The sequence below is a fragment of the Hyla sarda genome, chromosome 1 (assembly GCF_029499605.1).
Source record: "Hyla sarda isolate aHylSar1 chromosome 1, aHylSar1.hap1, whole genome shotgun sequence".
Taxonomy (NCBI): Eukaryota; Metazoa; Chordata; class Amphibia; order Anura; family Hylidae; genus Hyla; species Hyla sarda.
In genome coordinates, this window is record NC_079189.1 from 4463173 (window position 1) to 4490112 (window position 26940).

General features: G+C 46.0%; 3 protein-coding genes across 5 annotated transcripts in view; 1 reads left to right on the forward strand and 2 right to left on the reverse strand.

Annotated features, from left to right (window-relative positions):
- LOC130306504 (oocyte zinc finger protein XlCOF7.1-like) overlaps positions 1–13490 on the reverse strand; it is a 150582-nt gene extending 137092 nt beyond the window's left edge. Inside the window, exon 1 of the mRNA XM_056552104.1 lies at positions 13227–13490. Coding sequence (XP_056408079.1) covers positions 13227–13490 — 264 coding nt within the window. The remainder of the gene's footprint in view (positions 1–13226) is intronic.
- LOC130285194 (oocyte zinc finger protein XlCOF8.4-like) lies at positions 862–11864 on the reverse strand. Of its 2 annotated transcripts, XM_056536546.1 has the most exons (6): positions 11734–11864; positions 9617–9796; positions 3598–3724; positions 3409–3500; positions 3171–3279; positions 862–2370 (listed from the first exon to the last, which is right to left on the reverse strand). In XM_056536546.1, the coding sequence occupies exons 1-6, from the start codon at positions 11809–11811 to the stop codon at positions 1403–1405; spliced, it is 1554 nt and encodes a 517-aa protein (XP_056392521.1). In that variant the 5' UTR covers positions 11812–11864; the 3' UTR covers positions 862–1402. The 2 variants fall into 2 exon arrangements, with proteins under 2 accessions (XP_056392521.1, XP_056392583.1); XM_056536608.1 differs by lacking the exons at positions 3171–3279; positions 3409–3500.
- Positions 13459–26279, forward strand: LOC130280899 (zinc finger protein 260-like). 2 transcript variants are annotated; one of them, XM_056528818.1, is made up of 7 exons: positions 13459–13595; positions 17755–17934; positions 19761–19955; positions 20046–20219; positions 23919–24080; positions 24168–24291; positions 24720–26279. In XM_056528818.1, the coding sequence occupies exons 1-7, from the start codon at positions 13518–13520 to the stop codon at positions 26204–26206; spliced, it is 2400 nt and encodes a 799-aa protein (XP_056384793.1). In that variant the 5' UTR covers positions 13459–13517; the 3' UTR covers positions 26207–26279. The 2 variants fall into 2 exon arrangements, with proteins under 2 accessions (XP_056384793.1, XP_056384804.1); XM_056528829.1 differs by lacking the exon at positions 17755–17934 and having other exon boundaries at positions 13464–13595.
- Positions 26280–26940: the final 661 nt, after the last annotated feature.

Below are 26940 nucleotides of genomic sequence, written 5' to 3' on the forward strand. Positions count from 1 at the left end.
ATGATTTATGGCAACTATCATGACTACTGAGGAAAGGGTTACATTATACAACCCTGAAACGCGTCTAGTCGTTATCTACTGGCATAGATAATATATATTTGTATGGTACAGATCTTACTCTGCTATTTTATTCTATTACTCTATGCCAGGTTTATAGTTTTAATTACTATTGCCTAATACATTGTTAGGTTGCCTTTTAATATGTATGTTCTTCTCACAAGGGCCCTGTGAGAAGTGTCGAAATCTTATCTATATTTTATAATAAATGATAATTATTATTGAAGCACGTATATCCATTTTTATTTACTCACCTAGAAGGTCCGGGCTACATTATATTTTTTAGATTTGTAAATTACTTCTATTAAAAAATCTTAATCCTTTCAGTACTTATGAGCTCCTAAAGTTAAGGTTGTTCTTTTCTGTCTATGTGCTCTCTGATGACACCTGTCTCGGGAAACGCCCAGTTTAGAAGAGGTTTGCTATGGGGATTTGCTTCTAAACTGGGCGTTTCCCGAGACACGTGTCCTCAGAGAGCACTTAGACAGAAAAGAACAACCTTAACTTCAGAAGCTCATAAGTACTGAAAGGATTAAGATTTTTTAATAGAAGTAATTTACAAATCTGTTTACCTTTCTGGAGCCAGTTGATATATATAAAAAAGTTTTTTCCTGGAATACCCCTTTAAAAACATTTTTTAATTTCCCTTTTAATCTCCTGAATGGACAATAGGAAAGATGGATCCTTCGAGGAAACTAAACTCCAGCTGCAGGCTGCACAATCCAATTTCCCATATCCTGGAGACAATTTGGCTTTCCTCAGCAGACACAGGAGCCTGTATAATGGGGACCGAGCCCGGTCATATATAACAGCAATACAAAGCTGTGTACAATACCTTTATTCTTGCTCACATAGTGTCATCTCCGAGCAGGAGAAAGTGGGCGTTTCCCAGCAAGCATGACATCACTGAAGCCTGCCGGGGGACCACTTCCGCCCTCACATGGTTGCAGTCCTGTGATGAATAGAAGCTCTGTGCATGTTTCAGTGAGGCTCTGTGCAGCTGTCAATCAAGCTCAGAGCAGAGAAGCACTTCCAGAGTTTGGTCTCCTGCCAGGCAGGGAGGAGACCAAACTCACTGTACTAATTGTGGCAGGGAACAGAACAGAGCCACCTAGTGGCCGTTTTTTCTATTACATTTTAAACATATTTATGTTGATAATTTTAAAGTGAATGGGAAAGTGTCTGCTAATTACTCAAGGAACGCTATAGTAAAAGTTTCATTTGGTGACAGGTACTCTTTAATTAATCACGAATATCTAATCAGAATTTAGAAAGAGGGACTAAGCAAAGCAGCTCAATCACATGACCTTATCAGGTGGCTTTCGTTAAACGTCACTTTTTCGCTTTAACTGGAAATCTTTGCCAAGGCAGAAATCTCTCCAGAAGGAAAGAGGACCCATCTGCAGACAGCCGTTTCAGGGTTTTTGCCCCTCGTCGGTCCTGTGTGAATTCTCTTATGTTTAAAAAGATCTGATTCACTTGCAAAACATTTTTCACATTCCGAACATGAATATGGCTTCTCTCTGTGTCTTCTCACATGTTTAACAAGTTGTGATTTACTTGCAACATATTTCCCGCATTCTGAACACGAATAGGGCTTCTCCCCCGTGTGAGTTCTTGCATGTATAATAAGATCTCCTTTACATATGAAGCATTTTCCACATTCTGAACATGAATAAGGCTTCTCGCCCGTGTGAATTCTCTCATGTGAAACAAGATGTGATTTCTGTATAAAACATTTCCCACATTCTGAACAAGAATACGGTTTCTCTCCTGTGTGAGTTCTCTCATGTCTAACAAGATGTGATTTACATAAAAAGCATTTCCCACATTCGGAACATAAATATGGCTTCTCTCCTGTGTGACTTCTCTCATGTGACGCAAGATGCGATTTACTTGCAAAATATTTTCCACATTCTGAACAGGAAAATGGCTTCTCTACTGTGTGAGTTAATTCATGTCTAACAAGATCTGATTTATATATAAAACCTTTTCTACATTTTGAACACACATACAGCTTCTTTCTTGTGTGACGTTTTCTGTGTGTAACAAGATCTGATCTGTTAGTAAAATATTTCCCACATTCATCACAATAAAAACCATTACCAATTATTAAATCTGTCCTTGTGGTAACAATGTGTGGTTGGTCAGGAGAAGGTTCCTCACGATCAGGTGGATTATTATAGGATAGATCTGGATGGACATTAGGGGTAAGGAGGTCTTCTCCTGAGGAGCGCTCCATCATATCTTCATCTTCTCCTTTATCATTCAGGGATAACATGAAGTTTCCCTCAGAATTCTTACTGGGATTTTCTGTTGGAGCCAAAAATACATTTTCAGACTTATTACAAAACACATGAAATATTTCTTAAGGTGGTAAATGAAGTAACAAATTCACTTTAAGAGGTTAGACTGAGTTTTCTCTGATCTCCGTTCATCACATCTGAGCCCCAAATCCTGATGCTGCCCCTAGTGTTCTACCTGGAGCATGACAGGACCCATAGATGACCTTGGAGAGGATCTCTATATAGTCACCTCCCTCAGGTCCTGACTATACATAACACAGGGGATCACTGGGGCCTGAAGGGTTAATGTAATGTAGATCTAAGGTGGAGTCTCCCCTGAAGACACCTCCAAATTCCCTCTGTAATTCATTACTACATACCTGGGACAACACCTCCTGGAAATATTACATACCTGGGACAACACCTCCTGGAATTATTACATATCTGGGACAACACTTCCTGGAATTATTCCATACCCGGGACAACACTTCCTGGAATTATTCCATATCCGGGACAACACCTCCTGGAATTATTCCATACCCGGGACAACACCTCCTGGAATTATTACACACCTGGGACAACACCTCCTGGAATTATTACATACCTGGGACAACACCTCCTGGAATTATTACATACCTGGGACAACAACTCCTGGAATTATTACATACCTGGGACAACACCTCCTGGAATTATTACATACCTGGGACAACACCTCCTGGAATTATTACATACCTGGGACAACACCTCCTGGAATTATTACATACCTGGGACAACACCTCCTGGAATTATTACATACCTGGGGTAACACCTCCTGGAATTATTACATACCTGGGGTAACACCTCCTGGAATTTCCTCCTTCACTTCCCTCATACACGGGTGATGGCCCCTCATCCTCTCTTCTTCATCCTCCACTTTATTATTAGTCAGATCTCCCCCCTGATGTGACATATAGAACAATTTACTACAATACAGCAGACAGGAGGAGCAACAGAGACCCCCAAAATCTATCCCCACATCTATGACTGCCGGACCCCCCTATAGAGATATAAGATCAGCCTCATCTACCTGATGCTTCTCTGGGACATTTCCCTCTGGACAATCCTGGGAATACAGAGGACGGGGACACCTCTCGGGTGGTTGTCTATCAATGACTCCATCTGTAGAGAACACACAGGGAATGAATACATCAGTGCTGGATAGATTTCTATGTTACTAGGTAGTGAGAGTGATATCTATATATATGTCTCTTCTTACCTTGTGATGTGAGGGGCCGGTGATCCTCCATCATGACTATGTCCTGGTACAGATCCTTGTGTCCTTCTACATACTCCCACTCCTCCATGGAGAAATAGACCGCCACATCCTGACACCTTATAGGAACCTGACACACAATGATACAGTCATCACCAGACCCCTCCATTACTGTATAATGTCCCAGCAGGGTCACCTCTCTAATCATCACCAGACCCCTCCATTACTGTATAATGTCCCAGCAGTGTCACCTCTCCAGTCATCACCAGACCCCTCCATTACTGTATAATGTCCCAGCAGTGTCACCTCTCTAATCATCACCAGACCCCTCCATTACTGTATAATGTCCCAGCAGAGTCACCTCTCGAGTCATCTCCAGAACCCTCCATTACTGTATAATGTCCCAGCAGTGTCACCTCTCTAATAATCACCAGACCCCTCCATTACTGTATAATGTCCCAGCAGTGTCACCTCTCCAGTCATCACCAGACCCCTCCATTACTGTATAATGTCCCAGCAGTGTCACCTCTCTAATCATCACCAGACCCCTCAATTACTGTATAATGTCTCAGCAGTGTCACCTCTCCAGTCATCACCAGACCCCTCCATTACTGTATAATGTCCCAGCAGTGTCACCTATCTAATCATCACCAGACCCCTCCATTACTGTATAATGTCCCAGCAGTGTCACCACTCCAGTCATCACCAGACCCCTCCATTACTGTATAATGTCCCAGCAGTGTCACCTCTCCAGTCATCACCAGACCCCTCCATTACTGTATAATGTCCCAGCAGAGTCACCTCTCGAGTCATCTCCAGAACCCTCCATTACTGTATAATGTCCCAGCAGTGTCACCTCTCTAATCATCACCAGACCCCTCCATTACTGTATAATGTCCCAGCAGTGTCACCTCTCCAGTCATCACCAGACCCCTCCATTACTGTATAATGTCCCAGCAGTGTCACCTCTCTAATCATCACCAGACCCCTCAATTACTGTATAATGTCTCAGCAGTGTCACCTCTCCAGTCATCACCAGACCCCTCCATTACTGTATAATGTCCCAGCAGTGTCACCTATCTAATCATCACCAGACCCCTCCATTACTGTATAATGTCCCAGCAGTGTCACCTCTCCAGTCATCACCAGACCCCTCCATTACTGTATAATGTCCCAGCAGTGTCACCTCTCCAGTCATCACCAGACCCCTCCATTACTGTATAATGTCCCAGCAGTGTCACCTCTTTATACAGTAATGGAGGGGTCTGGTGATTATTAAAGAGGTGACACTGCTGGGACATTATACAGTAATGGAGGGATCTGGTGATGACTGGAGAGGTGACACTGCTATGACATTATACAGTAATGGAGGGGTCTGGTGATGATTGGAGAGGTGACACTGCTGGGACATTATACAGTAATGGAGGAGTCTGGTGATTATTAATGTCCCAGCAGTGTCACCTCTCCAATCATCACCAGACCCCTCCATTACTGTATAATGTCCCAGCAGAGTCACCTCTCGAGTCATCTCCAGAACCCTCCATTACTGTATAATGTCCCAGCAATGTCACCTCTCGAGTCATCTCCAGAACCCTCCATTACTGTATAATGTCCCAGCAGTGTCACCTCTCTAATCATCACCAGACCCCTCCATTACTGTATAATGTCCCAGCAGAGTCACCTCTCGAGTCATCTCCAGAACCCTCCATTACTGTATAATGTCCCAGCAGTGTCACCTCTCCAGTCATCACCAGACCCCTCCATTACTGTATAATGTCCCAGCAGTGTCACCTCTTCAGTCATCACCAGACCCCTCCATTACTGTATAATGTCCCAGCAGTGTCACCTCTCCAGTCATCACCAGACCCCTCTATTACTGTATAATGTCCCAGCAGGGTCACCTCTCCAGTCATCACCAGACCCCTCCATTACTGTATAATGTCTCAGCAGTGTCACCTCTCCAGTCATTACCAGACCCCTCCATTACTGTATAATGTCCAGCAGTGTCACCTCTCCAGTCATCACCAGATCCCTCCATTACTGTATAATGTCCCAGCAGTGTCATCTCTCCAGTCATCACCAGACCCCTCCATTACTGTATAATGTCCCAGCAGTGTCACCTCTCCAGTCATCACCAGACCCCTCCATTACAGTATAATGTCCCAGCAGTGTCACCTCTCCAGTCATCACCAGACCCCTCCATTACTGTATAATGTCCCAGCAGTGTCACCTCTCCAGTCATCACCAGACCCCTCTATTACTGTATAATGTCCCAGCAGTGTCACCTCTCCAGTCATCATCAGACCCCTCCATTACTGTATAATGTCCCAGCAGGGTCACCTCTCCAGTCATCACCAGACCCCTCCATTACTGTATAATGTCCCAGCAGTGTCACCTCTCCAGTCATTACCAGACCCCTCCATTACTGTATAATGTCCCAGCAGTGTCACCTCTCCAGTCATCACCAGACCCCTCCATTACTGTATAATGTCCCAGCAGTGTCACCTCTCCAGTCATCACCAGACCCCTCCATTACTGTATTATGTCCCAGCAGTGTCACCTCTCTAATCATCACCAGACCCCTCCATTACTGTATAATGTCCCAGCAGTGTCACCTCTCCAGTCATCACCAGGCCCCTCAATTACTGTATTATGTCCCAGCAGGGTCACCTCTCCAGTCATCACCAGACCCCTCCATTACTGTATTATGTCCCAGCAGGGTCACCTCTCCAGTCATCACCAGACCCCTCCATTACTGTATAATGTCCCAGCAGTGTCACCTCTCCAGTCATCACCAGACCCCTCCATTACTGTATAATGTCCCAGCAGTGTCACCTCTCTAATCATCACCAGACCCCTCCATTACTGTATAATGTCCCAGCAGTGTCACCTCTCTAATCATCACCAGACCCCTCCATTACTGTATAATGTCCCAGCAGTGTCACCTCTCCAGTCATCACCAGACCCCTCCATTACTGTATAATGTCCCAGCAGTGTCACCTCTCTAATCATCACCAGACCCCTCCATTACTGTATAATGTCCCAGCAGTGTCACCTCTCTAATCATCACCAGACCCCTCCATTACTGTATAATGTCCCAGCAGTGTCACCTCTCCAGTCATCACCAGACCCCTCCATTACTGTATAATGTTCCAGCAGTGTCACCTCTCTAATCATCACCAGACCCCTCCATTACTGTATAATGTCCCAACAGTGTCACCTCTCCAGTCATCACCAGACCCCTCCATTACTGTATAATGTCCCAGCAGGGTCACCTCTCCAGTCATCACCAGACTGCTCTATTACTGTATAATAACCCAGCAGTGTCACCTTTTCAGTCATCACCAGACCCCTCCATTACTGTATAATGTCCAGCAGTGTCACCTCTTCAGTCATCACCAGACCCCTCCATTACTGTATAATGTCCCAGCAGTGTCACCTCTCCAGTCATCACCAGACTCCTCCATTACTGTATAATGTCCCAGCAGTGTCACCTCTCCAGTCATCACCAGACCCCTCCATTACTGTATAATGTCCCAGCAGTGTCACCTCTCCAGTCATCACCAGACCCCTCCATTACTATACAATGTCCCAGCAGTGTCACCTCTCCTGTCATCACCAGACCCCTCCATTACTGTATAATGTCCCAGCAGTGTCACCTCTCTAATCATCACCAGACCCCTCCATTACTGTATAATGTACCAGCAGTGTCACCTCTCCAGTCATCACCAGACCCCTCCATTACTGTATTATTTCCCAGCAGTGTCACCTCTCCTGTCATCACCAGACCCCTCCATTACTGTATAATGTCCCAGCAGTGTCACCTCTCCAGTCATCACCAGATCCATCCATTACTGTATAATGTCCAGCAGTGTCACCTCTCTAATCATCACCAGACCCTTCCATTACTGTATAATGTCCCAGTAGTGTCACCTCTCCAGTCATCACAAGACCCCTCCATTACTGTATAATGTCCCAGCAGTGTCACCTCTCTATTCATCACCAGACCCCTCCATTACTGTATAATGTCCCAGCAGTGTCACCTCTCCAGTCATCACCAGACCCCTCCATTACTGTATAATGTCCCAGCAGTGTCACCTCTCCAGTCATCACCAGACCCCTCCATTACTGTATAATGTCCCAGCAGTGTCACCTCTCCAGTCATCACCTGACCCCTCCATTACTGTATAATGTCCCAGCAGGGTCACCTCTCCAGTCATCACCTGACCCCTCCATTACTGTATAATATCCCAGCAGTGTCACCTCTCCAGTCATCACCAGACCCCTCCATTACTGTATAATGTCCCAGCAGGGTCACCTCTCCAGTCATCTCCAAACCCTCCATTACTGTATAATGCCTCAGCAGTGTCACCTCTACAGTCATCACCAGACCCCTCCATTACTGTATAATGTCCCAGCAATGTCACCTCTCCAGTCATCACCAGACCCCTCCATTACTGTATAATGTCCCAGCAGGGTCACCTCTTCAGTCATCACCAGACCCCTCCATTACTGTATAATGCCCCAGCAGTGTCTCCTCTCCAGTCATCACCAGACCCCATCATTACTGTATAATGTCCCAGCAGTGTCACCTCTCTAATCATCACCAGACCCCATCATTACTGTATAATGTCCCAGCAGTGTCACCTCTCTAATCATCACCAGACCCCTCCATTACTGTATAATGTCCCAGCAGTGTCACCTCTCCAGTCATCACCAGACCCCTCCATTACTGTATAATATCCCAGCAGTGTCACCTCTCCAGTCATCACCAGACTCCTCCATTACTGTATAATGTCCCAGCAGTGTCACCTCTCCAGTCATCACCAGACCCCTCCATTACTGTATAATGTCCCAGCAGTGTCACCTCTCCAGTCATCACCAGACCCCTCCATTACTGTATAATGTCCCAGCAGGGTCACCTCTCCAGTCATCACCAGACCCCTCCATTACTGTATAATGTCCCAGCAGTGTCACCTCTCCAGTCATCACTAGACTCCTCCATTACTATATAATGTCTCAGCAGTGTCACCTCTCCAGTCATCACTAGACTCCTCCATTACTATATAATGTCTCAGCAGTGTCACCTCTCCAGTCATCACCAGACCCCTCCATTACTGTATAATTTCCCAGCAGTGTCACCTCTCCAGTCATCACCAGACCCCTCCATTACTGTATAATGTCCCTGCAGTGTCACCTCTCCAGTCATCACCAGACCCCTCCATTACTGTATAATGTCTCAGCAGTGTCACCTCTCTAATCATCACCAGACCCCTCCATTACAGTATAATGTCCCAGCAGCGTCACCTCTCCAGACATCACCAGACCCTTCCATTACTATATAATGTCCCTGCAGTGTCACCTCTCTAATCATCACCAGACCCCTCCATTACTGTATAATGTCCCAGCAGTGTCACCTCCCCAGTCATCACCAGACCCCTCCATTACTGTATAATGTCCCAGCAGTGTCACCTCTCCAGTCATCACCAGACCCCTCCATTACTGTATAATTTCCCAGCAGTGTCACCTCTCCAGTCATCACCAGACCCCTCCATTACTGTATAATGTCCCTGCAGTGTCACCTCTCCAGTCATCACCAGACCCCTCCATTACTGTATAATGTCTCAGCAGTGTCACCTCTCTAATCATCACCAGACCCCTCCATTACTGTATAATATCCCAGCAGCGTCACCTCTCCAGACATCACCAGACCCTTCCATTACTATATAATGTCCCAGCAGTGTCACCTCTCTAATCATCACCAGACCCCTCCATTACTGTATAATGTCCCAGCAGTGTCACCTCTCCAGTCATCACCAGACCCCTCCATTACTGTATAATGTCCCAGCAGGGTCACCTCTCCAGTCATCACCAGACCCCTCCATTACTGTATAATGTCCCAGCAGTAACGCCTCTCCAGTCATCACCAGACCCCTCCATTACTGTATAATGTCCCAGCAGGGTCACCTCTCCAGTCATCACCAGACCCCTCCATTACTGTATAATGTCCCAGCAGTGTCACCTCTCCAGTCAGCAGCTCAGTGATCCTGTGGATGAGTTCTAGGATCTTCTCCTCATTTATCAGTGAGTGAGGTGGAGGCTCTGTGATGGGGCCTCGGGCCCTGCTCTGTACTACTGACTCATGGAGATGGCTGCTGGGGGCCACACACTCCCCCCATGTCTTCTTCACTATGGTGTAATCCTGTGTATGGAGAGAGACAATGAGGGGACTGACCCCAGTATTCCTCCCTCACTACAAAGAGGAGAATGTGCCCCCTGTATAGAGCTCTAGTGAGCACATCTGGAATACTGGGGTCAGTTCTGGAGACCTCACCTACAAAGAGACATCCAGAACATAGAGCGTCTCCAAAGATGGGGTAAAACAATGGCGGAAATGTAGATGGGGGGACAACAATGGTGGAAATGTAGATGGGGACAACAATGGCGGAAATGTAGATGGGGGACAACAATGGTGGAAATGTAGATGGAGACAACAATGGTGGAAATGTAGATGGGGACAACAATGGTGGAAATGTAGATGGGGGGCCAACAATGGTGGAAATGTAGATGGGGACAACAATGGTGGAAATGTAGATGAGGGCCAACAACGGTGGAAATGTAGATGGGGGGACAACAATGGTGGAAATGTAGATGGGGGGACAACAATGGTGGAAATGTAGATGGGGGACAACAATGGTGGAAATGTAGATGGGGGACAACAATGGTGGAAATGTAGATGGGGACAACAATGGTGGAAATGTAGATGGAGACAACAATGGTGGAAATGTAGATGGGGGGGACAACAATGGTGGAAATGTAGATGGGGACAACAATGGTGGAAATGTAGATGGGGACAACAATGGTGGAAATGTAGATGGGGACAACAATGGTGGAAATGTAGATTGGGGACAACAATGGTGGAAATGTAGATGGGGGACAACAATGGTGGAAATGTACATGGGGACAACAATGGTGGAAATGTAGATTGGGGACAACAATGGTGGAAATGTAGATGGGGACAACAATGGTGGAAATGTAGATGGGGACAACAATGGTGGAAATGTAGATTGGGGACAACAATGGTGGAAATGTAGATGGGGACAACAATGGTGGAAATGTAGATGGGGGGCCAACAACGGTGGAAATGTAGATGGGGACAACAATGGTGGAAATGTAGATGAGGGCCAACAACGGTGGAAATGTAGATGGGGGGACAACAATGGTGGAAATGTAGATGGGGGGACAACAATGGTGGAAATGTAGATGGGGGACAACAATGGTGGAAATGTAGATGGGGACAACAATGGTGGAAATGTAGATGGGGACAACAATGGTGGAAATGTAGATGGAGACAACAATGGTGGAAATGTAGATGGGGGGGACAACAATGGTGGAAATGTAGATGGGGGGACAACAATGGTGGAAATGTAGATGGGGGACAACAATGGTGGAAATGTAGATGGGGACAACAATGGTGGAAATGTAGATGGGGGACAACAATGGTGGAAATGTAGATGGGGACAACAATGGTGGAAATGTAGATGGGGGGCCAACAACGGTGGAAATGTAGATGAGGGCCAACAACGGTGGAAATGTAGATGGGGGGACAACAATGGTGGAAATGTAGATGGGGGGACAACAATGGTGGAAATGTAGATGGGGACAACAATGGCGGAAATGTAGATGGGGGACAACAATGGTGGAAATGTAGATGGGGGGACAACAATGGTGGAAATGTAGATGGGGACAACAATGGTGGAAATGTAGATGGGGGGCCAACAACGGTGGAAATGTAGATGGGGACAACAATGGTGGAAATGTAGATGAGGGCCAACAACGGTGGAAATGTAGATGGGGGGACAACAATGGTGGAAATGTAGATGGGGACAACAATGGTGGAAATGTAGATGGGGGGACAACAATGGTGGAAATGTAGATGGGGACAACAATGGTGGAAATGTAGATGGGGACAACAATGGTGGAAATGTAGATGGGGACAACAATGGTGGAAATGTAGATGGGGACAACAATGGTGGAAATGTAGATGGGGACAACAATGGTGGAAATGTAGATGGGGACAACAATGGTGGAAATGTAGATGGGGACAACAATGGTGGAAATGTAGATGGGTCACCTCACCTCTCCGGTCAGCAGGTGGAGGATCTCCAAGGTGAAGTGTAATATTCTCTTAGTCATCTCATTCCTGTCCTTGTCCATCCTTGGGGGATCATTCAGGAGAAGAGGAGACAACTGGGTCAGCTGGAGAGGAAGAGGAGGAGGAGCCTGGATCACAGAACCAGTGACACAATGTAACAAACCTCCTCCTCATGTAATCTCCTTACTACTGGGGTGACACACTGTAACAAACCTCCTCCTCATGTAATCTCCTTACTGCTGGGGTGACACACTATAACAAACCTCCTCCTCATGTAATCTCCTTACTACTGGGGTGACACACTGTAACAAACCTCCTCCTCATGTAATCTCCTTACTGCTGGGGTGACACACTGTAACAAACCTCCTCCTCATGTAATCTCCTTACTGCTGGGGTGACACACTGTAACAAACCTCCTCCTCATGTAATCTCCTTACTACTGGGATGACACACTGTAACAAGCCTCCTCCTCATGTAATCCCCTTACTACTGGGGTGACACACTGTAACAAACCTCCTCCTCATGTAATCTCCTTACTACTGGGGTGACACAATGTAACAAACCTCCTCCTCATGTAATCTCCTTACTACTGGGGTGACACACTGTAACAAACCTCCTCCTCATGTAATCTCCTTACTACTGGGATGACACACTGTAACAAACCTCCTCCTCATGTAATCTCCTTACTACTGGGGTGACACACTGTAACAAACCTCCTCCTCATGTAATCTCCGTACTACTGGGGTGACACACTGTAACAAGCCTCCTCCTCATGTAATCTCCTTACTACTGGGATGACACACTGTAACAAACCTCCTCCTCATGTAATCTCCTTACTACTGGGGTGACACACTGTAACAAACCTCCTCCTCATGTAATCTTGTTACTACTGGGGTGACACACTGTAACAAACCTCCTCCTCATGTAATCTCCTTACTACTGGGGTGACACACTGTAACAAACCTCCTCCTCATGTAATCTCCTTACTACTGGGGTGACACACTGTAACAAACCTCCTCCTCATGTAATCTCCTTACTACTGGGGTGACACACTGTAACAACTCCACATGTAATCTCCTTACTACTGGGGTGACACACTGTAACAAACCTCCTCCTCATGTAATCTCCTTACTACTGGGGTGACACACTGTAACAAACCTCCTCCTCATGTAATCTCCTTACTACTGGGGTGACACACTGTAACAAACCTCCTCCTCATGTAATCTCCTTACTACTGGGGTGACACACTGTAACAAACCTCCTCCTCATGTAATCTTCTTACTACTGGGGTGACACACTGTAACAAACCTCCTCCTCATGTAATCTTCTTACTACTGGGGTGACACACTGTAACAAACCCCCTCCTCATGTAATCTCCTTACTACTGGGGTGACACACTGTAACATATCTCCTCCTCATGTAATCTCCTTACTACTGGGGTGACACACTGTAACAAACCCACTCATCACGTAATTACCTTACTACAAAGTGCCCGACAAGGACCTGCTCTGTATCTGCTGGATGCTGGAGGAGTAGGACCTGTGATGATGTCACAATCATGTGACCAGTACATGTGGGGGCGGAGCTCATCAGGATGGAGCAGACTGCGGGTGAAGGACCTGTGAGGATGATCATGTGACAGGAGTGGGCGGGGCTCAGCATTATAGGATAGGAATACAGGGTAAGGTAAGATTACAGAAGGTTTGTTACATTGTGTCAGCTTTATAGGTGAAACCATCATCTCCTTCTCCTGAATGATCCCCCAAGGATGGACAAGGACAGGAATGAGATGACTAAGAGAATATTACACTTCACCTTGGAGATCCTCCACCTGCTGACCGGAGAGGTGAGGTGACCCATCTACATTTCCACTAGGGCTGCACGATTTGGGGAAAATGTGCGATTGCGATATAATAAACAAATGGTGAAATCCCTCCTATTTGATGTCAACATAAATTGGGGGGATTGGAGTTCTCCAGTGCAGTAAAATTTACCCCCATCCAAAAATAAAAAGGGGATAAGTTTTAGATAGCGGGGGTCCGATGGCTGGGACCCCTGCGATCTCCTGCACGGTGCCCTGGCAGTCCCTAGAATGGGGGTGTGTTGACCCCTGGTTAAAACACCCCCTTCCTAGGGACTGCCAGGGCACCGTGCAGGAGATCGCAGGGGTCCCAGCTATCGGACCCCCGCTATCTAAAACTTATCCTCTTTCTTTTGGATTAGGCATAAGTTTTACTGCACTGGAGAACTCCTTAAGAACATCCCCTTCTGACCCCTAAAACGTTCTTATTTTTCCATATAGGGGGCTATAATGTCGCTTATTTTTTGCACATTTATCTGCACCGTTTCTATTGGTCCTTGATGGGACTTTTTAATCACCTTTTAAAGGGGTATTACAAAAAAAAAAAAAAATTTTTTATATCAACCGGCTCCAGAAAGTTAAACAGATTTGTAAATGACTTCTATTAAAAAATGTCAATCCTTTCAATAGTTATCAGCTGCTGAAGTGGAGTTGTTCTTTTCTGTCTGGCAACAGTGCTCTCTGCTGACATCTCTGCTTGTCTCGGGAACTGCACAGAGTAGAAGAGGTTTGCTATGGGGATTTACTTCTACTCTGGACAGTTCCCGAGACACGTGTCATCAGAGAGCACTTAGACAGAAAAGAACAACTCAACTTCAGCAGCTCATAAGTACTGAAAGGATTAAGATTTTTTAATAGAAGCAATTTACAAATCTGTTTAACTTTCTGGAGCCAGTTGATATATATATATAAAAAAAAGTTTTTCTGGATAACCCCTTTAATAGCCAACCGTGGGCGGCTATTAACCCTTTAGATCGTGATCAAAATCGTGATCCACTGCTGAGGTAGAGCACACAGATCAATGTGGTTCTATGAAAGCGCATTGATATGTATCAGGAATCTAACGATTCCTCCTAAAAGTCCCCTAAGGGACTAAGTGTGGAAAAAAAAAAATAATTATTATTAAAAACACACACATTAAAGGGTTTATCCAGGAAAAAAAACATTTTTTATATATCAACTGGCTCCAGAAAGTTAAACAGATTTGTAAATTACTTCTATTAAAAAATCTTAATCCTTTCAGTACTTATGAGCTGCTGAAGTTGAGTTGTTCTTTTCTGTCTAAGTGCTCTCTGATGACACCTGTCTCGGAAACTGTCCAGAGTAGAAGCAAATCCCCATAGCAAACCTCTTCTCCTCTGTGCAGTTCCCGAGACAAGCAGAGATGTCAGCAGAGAGCACTGTTGCCAGACAGAAAAGAACAACTCAACTTCAGCAGCTGATAATTATTGGAAGGATTAAAATTTTTGAATACAAGTCATTTACAAATCTGTTTAACTTTCTGGAGCCGGTTGATATAAAAAAATAGTTTTTTCCTTTAACCCCTCAAAATGTGAATCACCCCGTATAAAAAATATGTAAACATAATAAAAATAATCATATGTGGTATCGCCGCGTGCGTAAATGTCCGAACTATAAAAATATATAATTAATTAAAGTGCACAGTCAGTGGCGTACGTGTAAAAAAAAATTCCAAAGTCCCAAATTGCATATTTTTGGTCACTTTGTATACCCTAAAAAAGTGTATTAAAAAAAATAAAAAAGCGATTCAAAAGTCCCATCAAAACAAAAATGATACCGATAAAAACTTAAGATCACAGCGCAAAAAATTAACCTCAAACCACCTCGTGTATGGAAAAATAAAAAAGTTATAGGGGTCAGAAGATGACAATTTCACACATATTAATTTTGGGGCATGTAGTTATGATTTTTTACCTAGTAATATAAAATCAAACCTATATAAGTCGGGGATCATTGTAACCGTACGGACCTACAGAATAATGATAAGGTGTCATTTTTACCGAAAAAAGTACGGCGTAAAATCGGATGTTACAACATTTTTTTTTTTTTTTTACAATTTTGCCCCACAAAAATTTTTTTTTTCTGGTTTTGCCGTAAATCTTGTGGCGAAATGATTGATGTCATTATAAAGTAGAATTGTTGGCGCAAAAAAAAAAGCCCTCATATGGGTCTGTAGGTGCAAAATTGAAAGCGTTATGATTTTTAGACTGGGGATAAGGAAAAAACGAAAGTGCAAAAGACAGAAAAACCCTGCGTCCTTAAAGGGGTACTCCCACCCTAGACATCTTATCCCCTATCCAAAGGATAGGGGATAAGATGTCTGATCGCGGGGGTCCTGCCGATGGGGACCCCCGCAGTATTGCATGCAGCACCCACCTGTTTTTGTCCGGAAGCGCTGGAGGTGTCTGAGTCGCGACTAGGGGAACGGAAGTCCGTGACGTCAGGACTCCGCCCCCGTGTGACGTCACGCCCGTCCCCTCAATGCAAGTCTATGGGAGGGGACGATCCTGCCTCCAGTAATGGTGAGGATATGAAATTAAAAACTAGTCACCCCTGGCCCTGTAAGTAGTACCCTGGGCGGGGATCTTCTCTTACCTAGACCCGTTACTTTGTCTGGCAGCGACGCCCCCTCCGCTTGATTGACATTGACATTGCAATATATCGTGCAGCCCTAATTTCCATCTCTGTTGTCCCCCATCTACATTTCCACCATTGTTGTCCCCCATCTACATTTCCACCATTGTTGTCCCCCATCTACATTTCCACCATTGTTGTCCCCCCATCTACATTTCCACCATTGTTGTCCCCCCATCTACATTTCCACCATTGTTGTCCCCCATCTACATTTCCACCATTGTTGTCCCCATCTACATTTCCACCATTGTTGTCCCCATCTACATTTCCACCATTGTTGTCCCCCATCTACATTTCCACCATTGTTGTCCCCCATCTACATTTCCACCATTGTTGTCCCCCATCTACATTTCCACCATTGTTGTCCCCCATCTACATTTCCACCATTGTTGTCCCCATCTACATTTCCACCATTGTTGTCCCCATCTACATTTCCACCATTGTTGTCCCCATCTACATTTCCACCATTGTTGTCTCCATCTACATTTCCACCATTGTTGTCCCCCCATCTACATTTCCACCATTGTTGTCCCCATCTACATTTGCACCATTGTTGTCCCCATCTACATTTCCACCATTGTTGTCCCCATCTACATTTGCACCATTGTTGTCCCCATCTACATTTCCACCATTGTTGTCCCCCCATCTACATTTCCACCATTGTTGTCCCCATCTACATTTCCACCATTGTTGTCCCCCCATCTACATTTCCACCATTGTTGTCCCCCCATCTACATTTCCACCATTGTTGTCCCCATCTACATTTCCACCATTGTTGTCCCCCCATCTACATTTCCACCATTGTTGTCCCCCCATCTACATTTCCACCATTGTTGTCCCCCCATCTACATTTCCACCATTGTTGTCCCCCCATCTACATTTCCACCATTGTTGGCCCCATCAACATTTCCACCATTGTTGTCCCCATCTACATTTTCACCATTGTTGTCCCCCATCTACATTTCCACCATTGTTGTCTCCATCTACATTTCCACCATTGTTGTCCCCCATCTACATTTCCACCATTGTTGTCCCCCATCTACATTTCCACCATTGTTGTCCCCCATCTACATTTCCACCATTGTTGTCCCCATCTACATTTCCACCATTGTTGTCCCCATCTACATTTCCACCATTGTTGTCCCCATCTACATTTCCACCATTGTTGTCCCCCCATCTACATTTCCACCATTGTTGTCCCCCCATCTACATTTCCCCCATTGTTGTCCCCCCATCTACATTTCCCCCATTGTTGTCCCCATCTACATTTCCACCATTGTTGTCCCCATCTACATTTTCACCATTGTTGTCCCCCATCTTTGGAGCCGCTCTATGTTCTGGATGTCTCTTTGTAGATGAGGTCTCCAGAACTGACCCCAGTATTCCAGATGTGCTCACTAGAGCTCTATACAGGGGGCACAATCTCCTCTTTGTAGTGAGGGAGGAATACTGGGGTCAGTCCCCTCATTGTGTCTCTCTCCATACACAGGATTACACCATAGTGAAGAAGACATGGGGGGAGTGTGTGGCCCCCAGCAGCCATCTCCATGAGTCAGGAGGACGGAGCAGGGCCCGGGGCCCCAACACGGAGCCTCCACCTCACTCACTGATACATGAGGAGAAGATCCTAGAACTCACCCACAGGATCACTGAGCTGCTGACTCGAGAGGTGACACTGCTGGGACATTATACAGTAATGGAGGGGGCTGGTGATGACTAGAGAGGTGACACTGCTGGGACATTATACAGTAATGGAGGGGTCTGGTGATGACTGGAAAGGTGACACTGCTAGGACATTATACAGTAATGGAGGGGTCTGGTGATGACTGGAGAGGTGACACTGCTGGGACATTATACAGTAATGGAGGGGTCTGGTGATGACTAGAGAGGTGACACTGCTGGGACATTATACAGTACTGGAGGGGTCTGGTGATGACTGGAGAGGAGACACTGCTGGGACATTATACAGTAATGGAGGGGTCTGGTGATGACTGGAGAGGTGACACTGCTGGGACATTATACAGTAATGGAGGGGTCTGGTGATGACTAGAGAGGTGACACTGCTGGGACATTATACAGTACTGGAGGGGTCTAGTGATGACTAGAGAGGTGACACTGCTAGGACATTATACAGTAATGGAGGGGTCTGGTGATGACTGGAGAGGTGACACTGCTGGGACATTATACAGTAATGGAGGGGTCTGGTGATGACTGGAGAGGTGACACTGCTGGGACATTATACAGTAATGGAGTGGTCTGGTGATGACTGGAGAGGTGACACTGCTGGGACATTATACAGTAATGGAGGGGTCCGGTGATGACTGGAGAGGTGACACTGCTGGGACATTATACAGTAATGGAGGGGTCTGGTGATGACTGGAGAGGTGACACTGCTGGGACATTATACAGTAATGGAGGGGTCTGGTGATGACTGGAGAGGTGACACTGCTGGGACATTATACAGTAATGGAGGGGTCTAGTGATGACTGGAGAGGTGACACTGATGGGACATTATACAGTAATGGAGGGGTCTGGTGATGACTGGAGAGGTGACACTGCTGGGACATTATACAGTAATGGAGGGGTCTGGTGATGATTAGAGAGGTGACACTGCTGGGACATTATACAGTAATGGAGGGGTCTAGTGATGACTGGAGAGGTGACACTGCTAGGACATTATACAGTAATGGAGGGGTCTGGTGATGACTGGAGAGGTGACAGTGCTGGGACATTATACAGTAATGGAGGGGTCTGGTGATGATTAGAGAGGTGACCCTGCTGGGACATTATACAGTAATGGAGGGGTCTGGTGATGACTGGAGAGGTGACCCTGCTGGGACATTATAGAATAATGGAGGGGTCTGGTGATGACTGGAGAGGTGGCACTGCTGGGACATTATACAGTAATGGAGGGGTCTAGTGATGACTGGAGAGGTGACACTGCTGGGACATTATACAGTAATGGAGGGGTCTGGTGATGACTGGAGAGGTGACACTGCTGGGACATTATACAGTAATGGAGGGGTCTGGTGATGACTGGAGAGGTGACACTGCTGGGACATTATACAGTAATGGAGGGGTCTGGTGATGACTGGAGAGGTGACACTGCTGGGACATTATACAGTAATGGAGGGGTCTTGTGATGACTGGAGAGGTGACACTGCTGGGACATTATACAGTAATGGAGGGGTCTGGTGATGACTGGAGAGGTGACACTGCTGGGACATTATACAGTAATGGAGGGGTCTGGTGATGATTAGAGAGGTGACACTGCTGGGACATTATACAGTAATGGAGGGGTCTGGTGATGACTGGAGAGGTGACACTGCTGGGACATTATACAGTAATGGAGGGGTCTGGTGATGATTAGAGAGGTGACACTGCTGGGACATTATACAGTAATGGAGGGGTCTGGTGATGATTAGAGAGGTGACACTGCTGGGACATTATACAGTAATGGAGGGGTCTGGTGATGACTGTATCATTGTGTGTCAGGTTCCTATAAGGTGTCAGGATGTGGCGGTCTATTTCTCCATGGAGGAGTGGGAGTATGTAGAAGGACACAAGGATCTGTACCGGGACAGAGTCATGATGAAGAATGACCCCCCAAGGGTAGACGAGGACAGAAACCAGATGGCTGCAGAGATATTTGTCCTCACCCTAGGAATAATCGACTTGATCTCTGGAGAGGTGAGCAATTGACATGACGTCTGTTGAATGACTGAGAAGGCGATGATTCTTTAGGAGTATATGAAGTGATCAGTGTCTCACTATACACAGGATTACACAATAGGGAAAAAGTTGACTGGAGAGTGTACACCGAGCAACTGTCTCCATGAGTCAGGACGGAGCAGGGCCCGGGGCCCCATCATGGAGCCTCCATCTCACTCACTGATGTATGAGGAGAAGATCCTAGAACTCATCCACAGGATCACTGAGCTGCTGACTGGAGAGGTGACCCTGCTGGGACATTATACAGTAATGGAGGGGTCTGGTGATTATTAGAGAGGTGACACTGCTGGGACATTATACAGTAATGGAGGGGTCTGGTGATTATTAGAGAGGTGACACTGCTGGGACATTATACAGTAATGGAGGGGTCTGGTGATGACTGGGGAGGTGACACTGCTGGGACATTATACAGTAATGGAGGGGTCTGGTGATGACTGGAGAGGTGACCCTGCTGGGACATTATACAGTAATGGAGGGCTCTGGTGATGACTAGAGAGGTGACGCTGCTGGGACATTATACAGTAATGGAGGGGTCTGGTGATGACTAGAGAGGTGACACTGCTGGGACATTATACAGTAATGGAGGGCTCTGGTGATGACTAGAGAGGTGACCCTGCTGGGACATTATACAGTAATGGAGGGGTCTGGTGATGACTGGAGAGGTGACCCTGCTGGGACATTATACAGTAATGGAGGGCTCTGGTGATGACTAGAGAGGTGACCCTGCTGGGACATTATACAGTAATGGAGGGCTCTGGTGATGACTAGAGAGGTGACACTGCTGGGACATTATACAGTAATGGAGGGGTCTGGTGATGACTGGGGAGGTGACACTGCTGGGACATTATACAGTAATGGAGGGGTCTGGTGATGACTGGAGAGGTGACCCTGCTGGGACATTATACAGTAATGGAGGGGTCTGGTGATGACTGGAGAGGTGACACTGCTGGGACATTATACAGTAATGGAGGGGTCTGGTGATGACTGGAGAGGTGAAACTGCTGGGACATTATACAGTAATGGAGGGGTCTGGTGATGACTGGAGAGGTGACACTGCTGGGACATTATACAGTAATGGAGGGGTCTGGTGATGACTGGAGAGGTGACACTGCTGGGACATTATACAGTAATGGAGGGGTCTGGTGATGACTGGAGAGGTGACACTGCTGGGACATTATACAGTAATGGAGGGGTCTGGTGATGACTGGAGAGGTGACACTGCTGGGACATTATACAGTAATGGAGGGGTCTGGTGATGACTAGAGAGGTGACACTGCTGGGACATTATACAGTAATGGAAGGGTCTGGTGATGACTGGAGAGGTGACACTGCTGGGACATTATACAGTAATGGAGGGGTCTCGTGATGACTGGAGAGGTGACACTGCTGGGACATTATATAGTAATGGAGGGGTCTGGTGATGATTAGAGAGGTGACACTGCTGGGACATTATACAGTAATGGAGGGGTCTGGTGATGACTGGAGAGGTGACACTGCAGGGACATTATACAGTAATGGAGGGGTCTGGTGATTATTAGAGAGGTGACACTGCTGGGACATTATACAGTAATGAAGGGGGTCTGGTGATGATTAGAGAGGTGACACTGCTGGGACATTATACAGTAATGGAGGGATCTGGTGATGACTGGAGAGGTGACACTGCTGGGACATTATACAGTAATGGAGGGGTCTGGTGATGATTAGAGAGGTGACACTGCTGGGGCATTATACAGTAATGGAGGGGTCCTGGTGATGATTAGAGAGGTGACCCTGCTGGGACATTATACAGTAATGGAGGGGTCTGATGATGACTGGAGAGGTGACACTGTTGGGACATTATACAGTAATGGAGGGGTCTGGTGATGATTAGAGAGGTGACACTGCTGGGACATTATACAGTAATGGAGGGGTCTGGTGATGACGGGAGAGGTGACACTGCAGGGACATTATACAGTAATGGAGGGGTCTGGTGATTATTAGAGAGGTGACACTGCTGGGACATTATACAGTAATGAAGGGGGTCTGGTGATGATTAGAGAGGTGACACTGCTGGGACATTATACAGTAATGGAGGGATCTGGTGATGACTGGAGAGGTGACACTGCTGGGACACTATACAGTAATGGAGGGATCTGGTCATGACTGGAGAGGTGACACTGCTGGGACATTATACAGTAATGGAGCGGTCTGGTGATGACTGGAGAGGTGACACTGCTGGGACATTATATAGTAATGGAGGGGTCTGGTGATGATTAGAGAGGTGAAACTGCTGGGACATTATACAGTAATGGAGGGGTCTGGTGATGACTGGAGAGGTGACACTGCTGGGACATTATATAGTAATGGAGGGGTCTGGTGATGACTGGAGAGGTGACACTGCTGGGACATTATACAGTAATGGAGGGGTCTGGTGATGACTGGAGAGGTGACACTGCTGGGACATTATACAGTAATGGAGGGGTCTGGTGATGACTGGAGAGGTGACCCTGCTGGGACATTATACAGTAATGGAGGGGTCTGGTGATGACTGGAGAGGTGACACTACTGGGACATTATACAGTAATGGAGGGGTCTGGTGATGACTGGAGAGGTGACACTGCTGGGACATTATATAGTAATGGAGGGGTCTAGTGATGACTGGAGAGGTGACCCTGCTGGGACATTATACAGTAATGGAGGGGTCTGGTGATGACTGGAGAGGTGACACTGCGGGGACATTATACAGTAATGGAGGGGTCTGGTGATGACTGGAGAGGTGACCCTGCTGGGACATTATACAGTAATGGAGGGGTCTGGTGATGACTGGAGGGGTGACACTGCTGGGACATTATACAGTAATGGAGGGGTCTGGTGATGGCTGGAGAGGTGACACTGCTGGGACATTATACAGTAATGGAGGGGGCTGGTGATGATTAGAGAGGTGACACTGCTGGGACATTATACAGTAATGGAGGGGTCTGGTGATGACTTGGGAGGTGACACTGCTGGGACATTATACAGTAATGGAGGGGTCTGGTGATGATTAGAGAGGTGACACTGCTGGGACATTATACAGTAATGGAGGAGTCTGGTGATGATTAGAGAGGTGACACTGCTGGGACATTATACAGTAATGGAGGGGTCTGGTGATGACTGGAGAGGTGACACTGCTGGGACATTATACAGTAATGGAGGGGTCTGGTGATGACTGGAGAGGTGACACTGCTGGGACATTATACAGTAATGGAGGGGTCTGGTGATGACTGGAGAGGTGACACTGCTGGGACATTATACAGTAATGGAGGGGTCTGGTGATGATTAGAGAGGTGACACTGCTGGGACATTATACAGTAATGGAGGGGTCTGGTGATGATTAGAGAGGTGACACTGCTGGGACATTATACAGTAATGGAGGGGTCTGGTGGTGATTAGAGAGGTGACACTGCTGGGACATTATACAGTAATGGAGGGGTCTGGTGGTGATTAGAGAGGTGACACTGCTGGGACATTATACTGTAATGGAGGGGTCTGGTGATGACTGGAGAGGTGACACTGCTGGGACATTATACAGTAATGGAGGGGTCTGGTGGTGATTAGAGAGGTGACACTGCTGGGACATTATACAGTAATGGAGGGGTCTGGTGATGACTGGAGAGGTGACACTGCTGGGACATTATACAGTAATGGAGGGGTCTGGTGATGACTGGAGAGGTGACACTGCTGGGACATTATACAGTAATGGAGGGGTCTGGTGATGATTAGAGAGGTGACACTGCTGGGACATTATACAATAATGGAGGGGTCTGGTGATGACTGGAGAGGTGACACTGCTGGGACATTATACAGTAATGGAGGGGTCTGGTGATGATTAGAGAGGTGACACTGCTGGGACATTATACAGTAATGGAGGGATCTGGTGATGACGGTATCATTGTGTGTCAGGTTCCTATAAGGTGTCAGGATGTGGCGGTCTATTTCTCCATGGAGGAGTGGGAGTATGTAGAAGGACACAAGGATCTGTTCCAGGACATAGTCATGATGGAGGATCACTGGCCCCTCACATCTCAGGACTGTCCAGAGGGAAATGTCCCACAGGATGATCAGGTAGATCACACTAAAGTCTTCCTAAAATAATATCATGAAGTGATGGATCCTGAGATCATTTTACATTTGTTTTTCTTGTCTGTTTAGGTTGAAGAACTGTTGGATATTAAGGTTGAGGTTAAAGATGAAGAAGAAGAGGAGACGGATTTCTGGGCCGATCACCCGTGTGCGAGGGAAGTGAAGGAGGAAATTCCAGGAGGTGTTGTCCCAGGTATGTAATAATTCCAGGAGGAGAATGTGACGGGGGGGGGGGGGGGGGGAGGAGAATGTGACGGGGGGGGGAGGAGAATGTGACGGGGGGGGAGGAGAATGTGACGGGGGGGGGGAGGAGAATGTGACAAGGAGGATATGTGAAATGGGCCGTGGGCATAAAATGGGTAGGTAGGTGTGAAATGGGGGCGATTGGACATGAAATGGGGGGATTTCACCATTTTTTTTATTTTATTATATCGCATCGCATATCAAAATCGCAATTTTTAGGCCCAAATTCGCAATCGCACATTTTCCCCATATCGTGCAGCCCTAATGGACACAAATCTGTTTTAATATATCTTAACACTGCATGTGCGTTTCCATCCTCATCAAAATTATATAGATTTCTCCAAATAAATAACAAAACATTTTTTTTTATCCTTATAGAAAATCGAGGTAAAGACTCTGAGGGAAACTTCACGTTATTGCTAAAGTATAAAGGAGAAGATGAAGATATGATGGAGCGCTCCTCAGGAGAAGACCTCCTTACCCCTAATGTCCATCCAGATCTATCCTATAATAATCCACCTGATCATGAGGAACCTTCTCCTGACCAACCACACATTGTTACCACAAGGACAGATCAGAAAGGGAGGAAAAGAATTCAATGTAAAGAATGCGGAAAAGAGTTTACAAAAAGATCTGGTCTTTATAGACACAAAAAATGTCACACAGGAGAGAAGCCGTATTCATGTTCAGAATGCGGTAAATGTTTTACGCAAAAACCCCATCTTGTTTCACATGAGGTAGTTCACACAGGACATAAGCCATATTCATGCTCAGAATGTGGGAAATGTTTTAGAAATAAATCGTACCTTGTTATTCATAAGAGAAATCACACAGGGGAGAAGGCACACTCGTGTTCAGAATGTGGGAAAAGTTTTATTACTAAATTCTACCTAAAGAACCATCTGAGAAGTCACACAGGGGAGAAGCCGTATTCGTGTTCAGTTTGTGGTAAATGTTTTGCACAAAAAACCCATCTTGTCACACACGAGAGGAGTCACACAGGGGAGAAGCCGTATTCCTGCTCAGAATGTGGGAAATGTTTTACACAGAAAACCCATCTTTTTTCACATGAGAGAATTCACACAGGAGAGAAGCCATATTCATGTTCAGAATGTGGAAAATGTTTTATCAATAAATCGCATCTTGATAAGCACGAGAAACTTCACTTAGGGGAGAAACCATATTCATGTTTAGAATGTGGAAAATGGTTTGCTAAGAAATCAAATCTTGCCACACATGAGAGAGTTCATACAGGGGAGAAACCATTTTCATGTGCAGAATGTGGGAAATGTTTTGCAAAGAAATCAAATCTTGCTACGCATGAGAGAATTCACACTGGGGAGAAACCATATTCATGTGCAGAATGTGGGAAATGTTTTAAAAGGAAATCAGAACTTGTTCTGCATAAGAGAAATCATACAGGTGAGAAACCGTATTCATGTTTAATATGTGGGAAATGGTTTTCAAAGAAATCAAATCTTTTAAAACATGAGAGCATTCACTCCGGGGAGAAACCATATTCATGTGCAGAATGTGGGAAATGTTTTATAAGAAAAGCAGATCTTGTCCAACACGAGAGAATCCACACAGGAGAGAAGCCGTTTTCATGTTCAGAATGTGGGAAATGTTTTACAAGAAAAGCAGATCTTGTTATACATAAGAGGGGTCACACAGGAGAAAAGCCATATTCATGTCCAGAATGTGGGAAATGTTTTATTACTAAAGGCACACTGAAAAAACACGAGAGAATACATACAGGAGAGAAGCCATATTCATGTCCAGAATGCGGAAAATGTTTTATTGCCAACAGCACGTTAAAAAAACATCGAAAAACTCACACAGAAGAGATGACGTTGATATTATAAGTGTGGTAAATGTTTACCATGAAAATATTGCGGAAATCAGGAAGAGACGATGCACTTCAGGAGAGTACGATGGGGGGGGGGGGAGGGGAGAGTGTGTTTTTTTTTTTTTTTACATGGACATATCAATATTTGATTTTTATTTATGCTGCATATAAATATGATGGAACAGAATAAATTAAAAAGAAAAAAAAAAAACTATACATGAAAGTTGTGATTCCCTTCTTTGACTTAAATGCTGGATTACCCTTTTATGTGGATAGGGGATGTAATCTCCAGAACAAATAATGATGGTAACGTAAACCAACCCCCATCCTTGTGTGTAGGACCCAGCTCTAGGTAATTTCCCCCTATTACGTAGATCCCCCTGTAGATAGTTACTTGTATATAGAACCTCACTACAGGTAGCTTTCCCCCTGTACGGGGGCTTTATATGAGTATATGGCCCCTGTAGTTAGCCTGCCCCATATATATATATATATATATATAACCCCTTAAGGACCAAGGACGTACCGGTACGTCCTTGGTCCTGCTCTCCTGATATAACACGGGTTACACAGTAACCCCGCATCATATCACGGCGGGCCTGGCGTCATAGTGAAGCCGGGACCCGTCCTAATAGCGCTATTAACCCTTTAGCCACGCGCTCTGAGCTGAGCCGCGCGGCTAAAAGCGAAAGTTGCCGGCTAGCTCGGTGGGCTGTTCGGGATAGCCGCGGCGAAATCGCGGCATCCCGA

Excerpts from the sequence above, each read along its gene's own strand:
- LOC130285194 (XM_056536546.1), bottom strand. The coding sequence starts at position 11,811 with ATGGACAAGGACAGGAATGAGATGACTAAGAGAATATTACACTTCACC. Across the intron at positions 3,725-9,616 it reads CTGAGCTGCTGACTGGAGAG|GTTCCTATAAGGTGTCAGGA; the intron begins GTGACACTGCTG and ends ATTGTGTGTCAG. Across the intron at positions 3,501-3,597 it reads CCGGCCCCTCACATCACAAG|ATGGAGTCATTGATAGACAA; the intron begins GTAAGAAGAGAC and ends TGTTCTCTACAG.
- LOC130280899 (XM_056528818.1), top strand. The coding sequence starts at position 13,518 with ATGGACAAGGACAGGAATGAGATGACTAAGAGAATATTACACTTCACC. Across the intron at positions 19,956-20,045 it reads TCGACTTGATCTCTGGAGAG|GATTACACAATAGGGAAAAA; the intron begins GTGAGCAATTGA and ends CACTATACACAG. Across the intron at positions 24,081-24,167 it reads ATGTCCCACAGGATGATCAG|GTTGAAGAACTGTTGGATAT; the intron begins GTAGATCACACT and ends TTGTCTGTTTAG.